Source organism: Tauraco erythrolophus, chromosome 6 (assembly GCF_009769465.1).
Source record: "Tauraco erythrolophus isolate bTauEry1 chromosome 6, bTauEry1.pri, whole genome shotgun sequence".
Classification (NCBI taxonomy): domain Eukaryota; kingdom Metazoa; phylum Chordata; class Aves; order Musophagiformes; family Musophagidae; genus Tauraco; species Tauraco erythrolophus.
In genome coordinates, this window is record NC_141470.1 from 28242223 (window position 1) to 28256357 (window position 14135).

At 42.9% G+C, this 14135-nt stretch overlaps 1 protein-coding gene across 1 annotated transcript in view; it reads right to left on the minus strand.

The window, feature by feature from the left end:
• Nucleotides 1-872: 872 nt before the first annotated feature.
• Nucleotides 873-14135, minus strand: part of NR1H3 (nuclear receptor subfamily 1 group H member 3) — a 32123-nt gene continuing 18860 nt past the window's right edge. Inside the window, 10 exon segments of the mRNA XM_086613496.1 lie at nucleotides 873-2815; nucleotides 3214-3308; nucleotides 4144-4257; nucleotides 5851-5871; nucleotides 5874-5949; nucleotides 6340-6519; nucleotides 6764-6972; nucleotides 10404-10668; nucleotides 12854-12855; nucleotides 13601-13848. Coding sequence (XP_086469622.1) covers nucleotides 2669-2815; nucleotides 3214-3308; nucleotides 4144-4257; nucleotides 5851-5871; nucleotides 5874-5949; nucleotides 6340-6519; nucleotides 6764-6972; nucleotides 10404-10668; nucleotides 12854-12855; nucleotides 13601-13718 — 1227 coding nt within the window. The 5' untranslated portion in view covers nucleotides 13719-13848 and the 3' untranslated portion in view covers nucleotides 873-2668.

A 14135-nucleotide genomic window follows, 5' to 3' on the forward strand; every position in this document is an offset into this window, starting at 1 on the left:
CTGCAGCTTCATTGCCACTGCCGGTTCTGACTGTTGACGGCCTCATTCTTAGTAAATCCTTGGGGTAGGGCCCAGACATCCTCTAATCCACCCAGGCCTGGCTTGAGCTCCGCCCATTATTCCCCACCTCACACCCAGCTGCAGTCTCCTATAAACCTATTCCTATTCCCTTTTCCTCTGGTTGAGTAGTTTCCAATTTAAGTTTTATACTCTAAAGTAAAGGAACTCAGAGAGTTGAGCAGAACAGCCTGTGGTGTGCAGCTTTGCTGAATTGACAGTTACTTTCCTTTCCCATTCTGGCAGGGAATCGTCCACTGCGTAGGAAGCAGCTAATGCTGGACAGCGCTCTGCTTCCCAGTCCCACCGTTCTCTTCGAGGTAATGCACATCGGCAGTTATTCCTGTTGCTTCTCCTATGCTGATCATCTCTGATGGATTCATACCAGGTATCAGCTAGGATCCTGCTGGAATTGACTTGACAGCCAGGGGCACACCAGACTCCTTTTTCAATTCTGCTGAGCCACAACATGCAGAAAATGGAGTAAAGCACATGAAATAGAAGTGTTACTTTCTGAATATAGCTGTACAAATCAAGCTGAGGCATGTATGGATAATTCATAATCTCCATGACATGCACTTAATCCACTTCTTCTATTTGCCAGCTCTGGCACACAGCAAGGTGCATAGCAAGATAAAAATCTCATACTGGAGGCCTAAAGAAACTGCCTGGGGTTGCACTGCTATTTCTTTTTCAGCAGTTCTTGCGTCTCCCCAACCTATGTACTCACTTTCACATCAGCTTTGAGCTTGTTACATCAAGAACTTACTCCACCCTCCTCCAGTGTAATGACAGCACATCAGAGAATGTCAAAATCCTGTATTAGGCTTTATTCTTTTATATAAACATTAACATTTCTCAAACAGATTAGTTAAAAATACAGATTTAAACAAGAATTTTTGCAATTGCAATGAGTTATAAAAAACAACAGATTATTTTACAGATTGTTACAAGTGCTTTACAAAGGTGCAGAGTGAAGGCCAGTGGCAGGGGACCAACCTCAAGTGCAAAATGGACACGATACCCTCACCACGGGCATAGCGCTCAGATACACAGCCAAAAAAATAAATCAAAAACAAACAAACAAAAAAACTGAGCCATGTGAACCTAGGCTCTTGGGATGCTCACCGGGCAAGCAAACATAGACCCCTATGACAGAGAAGACTCATGAGACCAAGCTACCGGGATAACTTTAAGGTCACATCTCTGAGATCAGCCATAAGATGTTGTTTCTTGGAAAATAAGGAACATGTTTTACCAACAGTATATTTCTCTTGTGTCAGACAAAATATTGCTGTAAATACTAGAATACTTATAGATGTGGATACTTAAGAACTTGGGGCATAAATCCAGTGTGGATCTCACAGCGCCCAAAGTGAAGTATACAAGACCCAAGTGTCCTTCTAAAGCAGCTGGCACTCCTCATACAGGAGGGACTTTCATATCCCATGATCATCATTAAAACCTTGTGCTAGTACCTTGGAAAGACTTTGGCAAGAGGAAGAAAACGCAAGTGGATACGGTTACACCCAATATTCCTGCTGCCCATGATCTGAGAGTTGTGCAGCCCACAGCTTACGCAATGCCCGCATATCTCACTAAATGCAGTGTGTCCTCTCTCCTTGGCCGATACATCTTCACACCCACCTTGGAATACATACCACATGCTCCAAATTCTTGGAAGTTTTGGAGATCCTTCCACCACACCTATCTTTCCTAGGTACCAGTCCTTCCCACCTATCTTTCATCTATTCCATCTCTAAAGGTAAAATCTATGCCCTGATTTGTTTTGAACTAAAGTTTTCCAGCTGTTAGCAAATCAAAGGTGAAGTGAACTGGCCGAGAACCACCGTGAGATAAAACTGTGATATATTACATGAAAAAAATTCCACTATTTTATGCCTGACATCCTTCTGATGTACAAATGTTCCCTATCCAGAGGACCTGCCTGTTAGACAAAGGGCACTACACATTAGAGGAATCCTTTTTCCAAAGGAGGGCCAGAATGAAAGGGCAGCTCAAGAGATGAAGTCTCATAATAAAGAAATAACAGCTACTTCTCTTGGAATCGTTGTAAAGGGCAGCACAGACAAGAGATTTATTTATAGGAAACCCAGTGAAACCCCTAGAACATCCACATTGACTTCCCTGAGCTCCTCAGATCCAGGTACGCTGGGGACCCTGCAGAAGCCTTTTGAGCTGGGTTACTCTCAATAGAGAGGGTTTGGCAAGTTCCTGCAAATTTGTTTTCATAATCAACCAGAGAGAAGAGGATCAATGGGCAAGCCCTCAGGACATGCTTAGAGAAGAGAAAGACTCTGAAGAAAGAGGTGTATGTGTGTGTGTGGGAAGATCTTCATTTCTACCATTTTAAGATGTTTCACGTTATTCCTTTGGGGTATGGGCACTACATCGAAACCAACCCCCCGATCTGATCGACCCCAGCTGCCTCCTGCAGAGTCTCATGACAACATTGAAACCCCAGGCTCATCACTCCCTGCACTGCCTAGCCTAGAGTTCAGTGCTTTGGAGAGGGGAGGCTGGCTTCTCGTTAGCAAAGGCTGGGAGATGGCATTATGTCGGCATGACATCAGTGCCTGGGAGCATGTGGTCACTCATGCACATCCCAGATTTCTGAGAGCAGGGGAGGGAGTTTCTTGTCCTGCAGCCGAAGGGCAAACACCTGTTCAGAGTGGACACTACTTAGCGTCCGAAGACTGACCAGCTTCATTAACATCCGTGGAAACATCAGGCGGTCCTGCAGAGTCAGACAAATAGACAAGTGTTAGTAAATTCAGACTAAAACTTTGTTTAAAAAAAAATAATTACCAGATGATGCACTACAACCACAATTCTGACTTCATCTAAATCTGCATTTTCCAGGAGGTGGCGGTGTGGAGGTACACGAATACTACACCATGTCCCGAAACTCCAGACTTTCCGTGCTCGCTAAACTATGGCACACGATACAGGACAGCAGGCTGTGACAGCTCACAAATCCTGCATTTACAGCTGCTCTCAAACAGCTACAGAAAGGAAAGGCATGACAGCACAGGCAGCAAGAGACCTGTTGCAGATGGCACTGCTCGAACTGTGCCTGCATGAATACCAAATCAGTTTGCGCCATTATTGGAGACGTTCTGGTCAGGCACTTACATTTGGTCTGTTGATGCAAATGTACGAATGAAGGGCTTCCACATAGGTGTTCTGCAGCCTCTCCACCAGGGACTGGTCCTGCACATTCGGTCGGTCTGCCAAAGAGCAGGTTAGAAGTAAGCAGACTGTCACAAGCAGCTTCACTGGACTTGACATCCCTGCCTAACCCCAGTCCCTCAGTATGATCTCTCCCCAAAACCTCATCTAGCATTCACCTAGCACAGTGGGGAGAGTCATCCATGACTGCAGCAGCTACATCAGTTTTCTATAACTGTTCTTTCTCAGTGATGTCTACAGCACATGGGGAGTTTGATCTGACTCCTGTAGAGCTGGAAGGTTAGAGAGACCAAACAGCACTATATATTGGTCTCACATTCCTGTCCCAGTGAAGATGAGAAGCACTCCATTCAGGAGGGAACGGGAAAGTCTCTCCAGCAGCTAAGCCAGTTCGGAAATAGCAACAAAGGAAAAAAAATTCCTTCAGGTCACAAGACAGAAAACACAAGCAAAGAGTAAAGGTGGCTTCTCTGCAAAGCCCTGTCCCGGCCCAGAGAGACACTGGTCTCACATCCAGAGCATCTTCACGTGACCACTAGATGTCACTCCTGCCGTGCGACCTGCATCACACCGTGCACATGCCAAGTACCTTAGGGGACAGTAAAACAGCAATTTCCAAATGAGGAAGATAGATATTGGCTGATCTTGCTATACGCCTTTACAGAAATGGGGAATCTGATTTCCTCTGGAGGCGGCACTAGAAAATTCACAACATAATGAATACCCTAAGGAGGGGTAGTAACCTACTCCCTTTATCGCTAGACTGTATTAGCGAACCCTCTATTACTCCTGTTAGCTTGTGACCTTTCTCAACTCTACTTCTTTGCCCTCTGACTCACTGCTGCAGCTCTTCAGATCTTCCTGGCTTTTTACCTGCAGAGAAAATGTTGATGGCGATTAAAAGTGCATATTCAGCATCATTGAGCTGTAGCTCATTCATTCCCTTTGAGAACTCAAAGATGGGGTTAATGAACTCAAACTGCAGACCTGCAACAAACATAACAGAAAAAGGTGAGGCAAGGACAACTGTCTCCTCTCTCTCTCATGGAATAAGCTGCCAGAAACCCACTGCAGTACACCAGGGAGCAAGGAGGACAGACAGTTAGAGAAAAAACCCTTCCATTATGTTCCAAGTGTGGCTGAAGCCTCCCTTTACATCCCACCACATGAGCACCAACTACAGTGGCTGAGGAATCAGGCTCTAACTGTAAACTGACTCTATTTCTAGGTTTTCTTAGAGCCTTAAATGCCCCACAGCACATTACTAGGCAACAGTTAAAGGAACTATCAGGTTCCTCAGGAATCTGATATTCCTAAAGGAACATCAACTATTGGGTAAGTCTGTCAAAAAGTCAGAAGCCCATAAGTACAAGATCTACACTTTCCACTCTCACACCATCACCTCCTCCAAACCCCGTAGCCCTCTTGCTTTCAAAGAGAGCTTTAATCTCATGCTCCAGATTCATCTGAAGTCCATCTGAGCTGAAAATATATAGTTCCAAGAAGTCTGAACTATGCCATTTCCTTCAGCTCAAAAAGCTGGGAGAGCCGAGGCAGAGTCTGACTTAGGCTTCCTCATCTCCTCCTTTGATAAATGCAGTCAGGCAGAAATGCATTGATATTTACTGTCATAACATACAGAGGCCACTATCAAATAAGGTCTCTTTGTGCTATGTGCTATACAATCATGCTGCAAACTTTAGGCCTTTCCCCCAAAACAGTATCCAAGATTCTAATTTCCTGCAGTACAACTGCATCAGAAAAGGATGAACGAGAGGCAGGGAATCTTTTCAGCTGCCCGCTTTTTTTCTTTTTAATAATCTGAAGAAAACGCTACCAGGAAGAGAGTTAAAAAGGGAAGTCATATATAAAAGCCATGTCAAGTATAAATGGTTAAATAGCTACCCAAGGAATCAAAAAAAAAAAGAAAAAAAAATCACATGAAGGACAGCCAAAGTCTCATTTTCAGAAATGCTGAAGATACATACTTCCCATTACTTCATCTGAAATTACAGATACTCATTGCTCCTGGAAAAAATACACTTCAGAAATCACATCACCACAGGCCATGATGACATGACTAAGGCACTCTGTGGAGAGCTTTAGTGCACAGTATAGACTTCATATCAACTGAAATGTAATCACACTAACGTCATCACTCAAAGCATGCATCCAGATTAGCAAGTGATATACTTGCAAAGGAGAGACAACTGGGGTTTGATTTGTTGTGATCTGATACGGTTCTAAGACCACATGACCACGTCAGATCTCTACTAGCAAGGAAGTTCACACCAGCTGCTAGCCCTAGGTGCACTCTTACAGCAAGATTTTCATGCTGTAAGAGTCCAATTTTCCAAGGCAAGTTCACACCTAAAAAAAAAGAAATGAACTGAGCTAGTATCACATAGTAAAAGCAAAAAAAAAAAGCTTTGTAGGGCTCTTGGTCAATCCTATTCTAAACCCCTCACCTGACTTCAGCTTTAAGGCCCCACATACTATTTCCAGCAGCTCAGATTAAAAAGGAAAAGATGAAAGAACACGAGAGACAGGGAAGGAAGAAACACCTGTCTAATGCACCACCTGCTTTGGCGAAGTCATCCGATTATAGCTCAGATCCTTAAGAAAGGTGATGCTCTCAACCTCTGGATTGTAGCGCCGAGATGTTTCCAACAACATCACCTGAAACCAGAAGTAGATATACTTGAATTGAAAACAGGAGAGAACATTACAACATCCATAATCTGCTGAGTGTTAAAGCATTTCTGGAAAAAACACTATCAAAAAAAACCAAACAAAACCCTCCAAGCAGCTTCTCTCAGATTGCTTAAAAATGCCAATGTAAATTCTGCTTCTGGGAAAGGGGAAATACCTGCTTAACACTACCAAGGCTCTTGCCTCATTCTCCTCCATGGTCCTTTGCCAGTATAGCCTGGCACTGCAGTAATGGTCTCATAGCTGAGGTCTTTCAGTCTGCCATCCCAAAAAAAGGGATGGAACCTCTTTTCCAGGAGAGTACTCCAAATTCTTTTATCTCTGCTACTATGTAGTGTGGTGGAGTCAAACTCTCACCTCTATGGTAGATGTCTTCAATAAAGCAATCTGATCTTCCCTGGTGAGCTCCAGGAAGCCAGGTAGTTGCTTGGCAAAGTCCACAATCTCTTGCACTGACATAATTGCAAGTTCTGTGAAGTGAGCAAAACGCTGCTGCCTTGCTTCACGGTTATTAGGGTCAGGAACTTGGGGCCATGGCTGTGGGAATGGGAAGAGAAAGAATATATATGAAAGATGGGGCCAGGGCAGAAAGACAAGAAGATGAAGTGAAGAGAGAAAGAAAATGAGACCCATTAAAACATCATCCTTTGCTATTCTTTACAGAACTTCAGCCCACAGATGCAATGCCTAAAGTACCTCTGTTCTCCCAAATAAATTACCCACAACCCCAACTCCCTAAACTTCACTTTTTCTTATTTTGGTATGCTCATAGAGTTGTTACCGTCACTTTGAGCCTGTCTGTGAAGGAGCGCTGGTTGCACTGCTGCTGAGCGGCCACAAGCTTTTTTATCATGCTCAACTGTTCAGGTGTCAGTTTGTGGGAAGGGCTTGGTGGATTTGGAGGGTTTGGACACACCACAACTGTCCGAGCCTGATCATCTTCCTGCTTCTTCAGTTTCTTCAGTCGGATCTGTTCTTCAGACAGAACATCTAAAGCAGGAATAGTCAGAGACCAATCATGACATAGGAGCACACTGGAAACCACACCAAACACAGGGTAACATTGTGTGCTGTGGATGAAGAGGCAGAGATCACAGCTGCCTGTATCTGGTGTATCAGAGCATCCACAACACAGACAGCAGACAGTGATACTTATCACTCGTTTCTCCCTCTTTTCCCCACTTTAAGCTGTTCCATTGCCTTTCTTTTAATCATACCATCAAGCAAAGCATTCACAAAGGACACAAGCTCCCTTCATGATGCCCTGCAGATCTCAAAGACAAATAGCTGCACTTTCCCCATTGAGCAATTCCCCAAAATGTCATGTTAAAACAGATGCAACAGATGCTCTCTTCACACATGGTGGTGTGTCCATTACATTTTGCATTGTCCTGCTGTTGTGTCTTCTTCTGATATTGCTAAATTAACAGCTTGTGTCATTTCATTTTCCTCCATCCAGGTCAATACTGGATGGAGTTTGAGAATGAAAGGACAATTCTCTGCACAACCCATCTGCAGCAGACTGTAGAGTAGTAACATACTACAAGACGAATACTGTGTTCAGCTCTGGAGTCCCCAGCACAAGAAGGACATGGAGCTGCTGGAGCGAGTCCAGAGGAGGACCACAAAGATGATCTGAGGGCTGGAACACCTCTGCTATGAAGATAGGCTGAGAGAGTTGGGGCTGTTCAGCCTGGAGAAGAGAAGGCTCCGGGGTGATCTTATTGCAGCCTTCCAGTACTTAAAGGGGGCCTACAGGAAAGCTGGAGAGGGACTTTTTACAAGGGCGTGTAGTGATAGGACAAGGGGCAATGGATTTAAACTGAAAGCGGGAAGATTTAGATTAGATATAAGAAAGAAATTTTTCACTCAGAGGGTGGTGAGGCACTGGAACAGGTTGCCCAGAGAAGCTGTAGATGCCCCATCCCTGGAAGTGTTCAAGGCCAGGTTGGATGAGGCTTCGGGCAACCTGGTGTAGTGGAGGGTTTCCCTGCCCATGGCAGGGGAGTTGGAACTAGATGATCTTTGAAGTCCCTTCCAACTCAAACCATTCTATGAATAATGAAATAATAGCTTTGCATAAAATATACTGAGGATTGCAAGTCCTTCAAGAGTAGACCTTCAGTCGTGAAGTCAAAGGATATGCCGTTTAGATGTAACATTGTAAGGAATAAAAACTCAGATGCATGTGTTGTGAAAAATATTATTGGACCAACTGCTCATTACATGATTTAAATACAAAACCTGTTAATGCCCTGTAATTAAGTTAACTGAAGAATTCACCGATTTGAATGTAAAGGAGGTTTGTTGTTTCTTTAAGTCAAAGTTGCAAAAACTATCTGTAAGCTGCATCTAAAAAAAATGGAAACTATCCACCTGGATTCAAGGATTATCTTCAAGAGAATCATCCTGTGAGTTAGTCATGAACAAACAAAAAACAGAAAAGGGACTGATTGGAAAAGAAACTGTATCTTCAGGAACAAAGATTTAAAAAAAATAAAGCTGGATTTTGCAAACAAAAATTAAAGAGTGCTGAAAGATTCTTTGGCCATTTTTTTTTTTTTTACACACAGGTAACACGGAAACATGGCTGCTACACAGGAAGGCAGGCCCCAAAACTGAACAAGTATAGACTTGATCTTCTCAAAAGAATGATGTTAAATATGAAGACAAGGAATGAAGAACTACTGTGAGAGAGCATTCCGAAATGGACAGTCCACAGGATTGGAGGGAAGGACAAAGAACATAGCATGTTCAAGCTAAGAGTAACCTTTATCCCCGGCTTCCGACAGGGAGGATGTGTGCACAGGTGCACATATACACAAAAATTACAATTCAAAGACATTCAATACAACTATGAAATCAAGGGCAGTTTGTAAGATTAGGGAATGCTAGTCATAGTGTTGGTTTAAGAAGGGAAGTAATTGATCCAAGTGATTACAGTCCCTCATGTTTGGAGTCAGATGCACAAAGAATTTATAGCTGAGTAACAAGTTACCAGATATTACAGAATCTTGAAAACTGCCTATGCACAGGCTTGTATACCATGCTAAATTTAAAGCAATCTACATTACTTGGTTTGCCATGAAGGAACTACTTAACCTCACGGTTCATGGTGGCTTAAGAACACTAAACTGGCCATGAATAACCTCAGTCTGGGAATTAGAAGAATGTTCCTAACGCTTAGCAGAGGGAAGTTCTGGAATGACCTTCCAAGTGAAGCAGCTGGAGGAAAAAGCCCTCAGTTTCTGTCAAGATTAACAAGGCAAATTTGCAGCAGGGATTACAGTGTTGACAAGAATTGCCAAGCACTTGATAATAATAACCCAAAGATTTCTTTTGGCCTAACTTTCCTAAGCTGTCTTCAACATAAGACAAGTAAATGCAGAAACATATTGTGGCTCTCTAATATCTACCTGAAATGGAAGAGTAGCAAGGTGGACAGGTAGCCTTGCTATGTAGCTTTTCAAATACATCTGTTTTGTAGCTCTCAGGAGCAGGGAGAAATGGGGCAAAGACAGCATACGTAATGCTGATACAAACAAGCATGACAAAGATACTGATTATGTATGTTAGATGCGCTGTGTTTCATGTTGAATAACCTGAACAACATTGCTTCCTTAGTGCAGCTCAGTGGGACTTAGTTTTTGCAGATGTATTTTTATAAGATGTTTCTGAAATACGCTCTGTTCCTCACTGTTCTGGGTGCTGGATGTCAGAAAAGGAGACTTCACACAAATTTGAAGTTAACCAAGCATCCATTTGGTCAGTCTTGGCCAGCAAAGGGATGAAACACGGACGTCTTGGCAGAGGAAGGCTGCCAATACATGAGCAGGAACATTGTTGAATATTCAGAAACAGCAGCCTTATGGCTCGTGTGAGAAAATGGCTGAGTTTGCTAAAGAGAGCACGAGATTGGGTCTGCACAAAGAGAGCTGCAATACTGTGGTGATGCCCTCGACCTCTGTCACAAGGTCACGGTATAAGGCAAAGGAAAGTGCTTGTTGTTCAAGGAGCACGGTGACCAACCTTGCAGTCCTGATCACAAGACAGACTGAAGCCCGAGTTTACTGATACAGTTGACAGCATACTGAAGAACACATACATCTTAGTTGCGAGTCTTTCCTCTGAAGTCATGCTCCACGAGTTCTTACAAAACAGCATGTTCAAGGAATAAAGCAGGGCTGGGGCTCTCCACACACCAGCGGTATTCCACTAACAACAGCCTCACCTCTCCACATGATCCCTGCTAAGCTCTCAGTAACTTCCCCCACACATTCTGCAGGCAGCCTGCATGGCTCACACATGACCCCAAGCACTCACACTGCCCCCTTCCTTACACCCGTTGGCCCCCAGCCCACCCCACACGCCTCCTGTCCCAGCACCACGGTGCTCCTACCAGCCCCGTTTCCGGCACTCACACTGCTCCCGCATGCCTGCCTCCTGGCACTTGCGCAGCCGGCACTCCTGACACTTGCGACGCATGTACATGTCCATCTCGCACTTGCCACCGTTCTTGCAGACGTACTGTGCGCCCTTGATGACGCTGCGTCGGAAGAAGCCCTTGCAGCCTTCACAGCTCAGCACATTGTAGTGGAAGCCAGAGGCCTTGTCCCCACACACGCTGCACACTTCATTTCCCAGCATCTTGGGGCTGGGCCCTTCTTCCGCTTCAGGGGGGGATTTCTACCAAAACAAACAGTACCAAGGAAAAGGAAAAGAAAAGAAAACCCACATACGTGAGGGAAGCATGGTGTTTGCAGGCGAGTGTCCCATTTCTTACAATAACAGATATCCTCACTCAAACACACTATATCCCAAACACGGGGATGAAAAGATCAAGTCTCCCATTTCACAGACTCCCCTTCTGGACAACAGAAGCAACAAACCAACTACTGACACAATCTAAACAGTTTCACCTCAACTAGATAAGCAGATACAGCTTCACACTTGTTCCCCTCCAAAATAGGCTAAAAGAGTTAAAAACATGCACAGGACAGATGTTCTTCTGCACTTTCCATCAGCAGAAGCGATGGTTAAGTTACCAATGTGAGAAAGAGCTGCAAAAAAGTTGAGCTAAAATCCAAGACTCTGCAGAAAGTAGTTTTCTTCAGAATTCATCTCCAGTTCTCTTACTTCTGTTTGCTGCCATATTCACACACAAGAATAAGGAAAAATGGTTCAGTTGTCAATACTGACAGAAAACCAGTGCTGAAACTGTGACCCTACAAAAATCAGACTGAGTAGGCAATCCCTGTAAGTGGAACACTTGGGGAAACTGTCAAGATAGAAGACAGCAACTTCATGGAGTTAGGGGCAGTAAGCAGGCAAGCAGCACACTGCACAAGCTCTGTGAACTTTTAAAACCCTGAAGCCATCATTTCTTTAAGAAGAGCGCTCACCACTCCTAAAACTGAAGCACTCTTATACTGACAGTTCATTTACTAAACCTTGTTATTCCATCTGAAACACTGGGCCTTCACTACTGCCTCACATTTCAGATGGTCTTTTGCCGTAGCTCTCAGTTCTTCTTACATCATTCTGACAGATATTAATCCTGTCACTGGCTGTGTGTTCTGAAAACACCTTTGGTTTGCTCCAACACACCTCACCTTAAGCATTCCAGTCAAACGGTAGCCAATGTTATGTGTGTATTAGCCATCTCTCTCTTCATTTCTTTAATTCTAGCCATGCTGACATCTGACACGTCCTTCTGCACAGTTCATAGTGTATTTTCTGTATGTCAGATATTCTAGATTCTTCTATGACAGCTGTTCATAAAGATTACAAACAGCATGTCTTGATAAACCTACAGGTTATGTTGAGATATGCCTGAAAAGCCTTTACACTGGTGTTAATTCATATGGACCGGTTTGCAGGACAAGGCTGCTGCATTTCCTGAGCAGCACCAGAGTTACTATAGTATGTCTCATTTTCTCACATACGGTTTTAATACTTTTATCTTTACTCTCCGTTACATTTACTATTCTGCTCAAATTCCTGAAACGGTAAGCAGTTTTAGGTCAGTCTCAGAAATTATTATTAGTGCTCTTCACTACATATTGGTTTTCACAGTCTTAAGTATCTTGGTGTTGATTTTCAATCCCATTGACTTTACAGAGGTCTGGAGGTCACTCGTTTTTGCCTGCACTTCTCATTGCAGACTGGACAGCAGGAAAATATCCAACCAGAAAGGTTACGTCTCTGATATTCCCCTGTCTTGTTCTACTATATTTCTCTTCACGTAATCTATTACCAAGAGGAAATTATGCAATGCCTACAGTTATTTCAAACTACTTAGTTTGCCGTTACATATATAGAGAGTGGTATAATGACTTTGTGGAAGTCTCAAACAGTGTTCTTATGTTTTGAGGGACAGCAGAGTAATCCAATGACTTCCACAAGATGGATCTGTCTGTTTTGTGGATTTCTTAGTTGTCTTTAAGAAGTTATACAAAGGGCTGATTACCATTCCTACGACTGTTTTATTGATACAGATAGGCTTATTCTTTGTTCTATGTAAATTATTTCCCATCTCTGAGCACTAGCCATTTTAGTTATATAGCTTATTATTGTTATTTTCTGCAGTCAAAGATAACACAGAATAACCTGAGATGTATCAAGCATGAATGCCATCTCTGCACCTTTAGCCCTCATGAGGGTCCTCGTTCTTTGGTAGATTCCCTATTTAATAATTTTTTCCATATTTCATGGCTTTTTTCCTTGCATTTTTGTAAGGCATTTATTAATTGTTTTCTTTTCCTGTCCTCAGATCTGTTAAAAGGACTTTGATTGGGTAATACCTCTTCACCTTTCAACTACTCTCTTTGTTTCTACTCTACTGTGAGTCCTAGTACAACATTCAGATTACCTCTCGTTTTTATATCGGGGATTGCCCATTGCCTCACTGTTCAATAAATACATTTATTTGTTGTATTTTCATTAAGTTGTCAATACTACACTGGACATCTCGCTTGTGCTTTCCTTTTTTTTCCTGTACCTGCCCAGAGATGTTATACATCATCTTACAGTTTGAACGTGCAGGATTGTGTGTTAGCAGCAATTATAACTGCAAAATCTGAGTTCTATTTCCTGATACTCTCTAAACCTCAGTTCTTTGTGGCAGATTACTCTGATTCTGCTGCCTGTCTTCTTTTTTATGCCATGTAGCTTCAGAATATCATGGCACAATATGCTTCATTATTGTGGATATATACATTCTGAAAAAAGAAATGTGTAGAGGAAATCTCTCCTGTCTTTCCATTATATGAATCTGCAAGAACCTATTATTTCTTTGCATCACTAATCCTTGTTGGATTGTCACCTGTACTAAAGCTTTATTGTTCAGCAGCTTTTGATAAGGCTAACAAAGAAATTCATTTTACTCCACAGACCTAGCCTCTAGAAGGTCAAATAAGCCAAATATTCAACACATTTATCTCCTGGATAAACTCAGCCATCTTCAACTATCAATAACTGATTCTATTCTTAGATGTTCTCTGAGTGCCTCAGGTACAGCAGAACTCACCCTAAAATTTTGCCGAGTATCAATTCTGTTTGCAGCTGAAAGAATGGATAGCCTTGAGCTTGCATGGATTTAGTAAGAGTTTTTCCATACCTGCATGCTCAGGGGGGTTCTCTGAGCCAGAGAAGAGCGAAAGCCCTTCCTCCTCCATCTCAAATACACTTGCCACCCTCTTCCCATGATCCTGTGTGCTGAGTTGAGTGGGACCCATGGAGGCCACACAGGAAGGGCTCACTATAATCTCATCGCTGCAGCATTGTTACTGCTGAGCCTGGGGCTGCAGGCGTCTTCCTTCAAGGTCTTTAGTTTCTCTCTGCTATTGGAAGTCAGAAACAAAGTACCTGTGGGGAAAAAAAAAACAAAAAAAAACCAAAAAAAACCAGATGCAAAAGAGGCAAGAGCACAAGTACTGAGGCTGTTAACTCCCAAAATCTGTTACAAGCAAGCATCGATATTTGTTTCTTTATTTAGTAAAAGGGACAATTAATTCATTTTATCAATATTTGTTCTCTTGAAATGCAATATTTTAACAAACTCTGGTAAAAGGTACAAGATTAGCACACCCAGGTGCTGAACCGTCTTTATTGCCAAAATATTATCAAAGCAGGACTAGTCTTCATTACTGCTA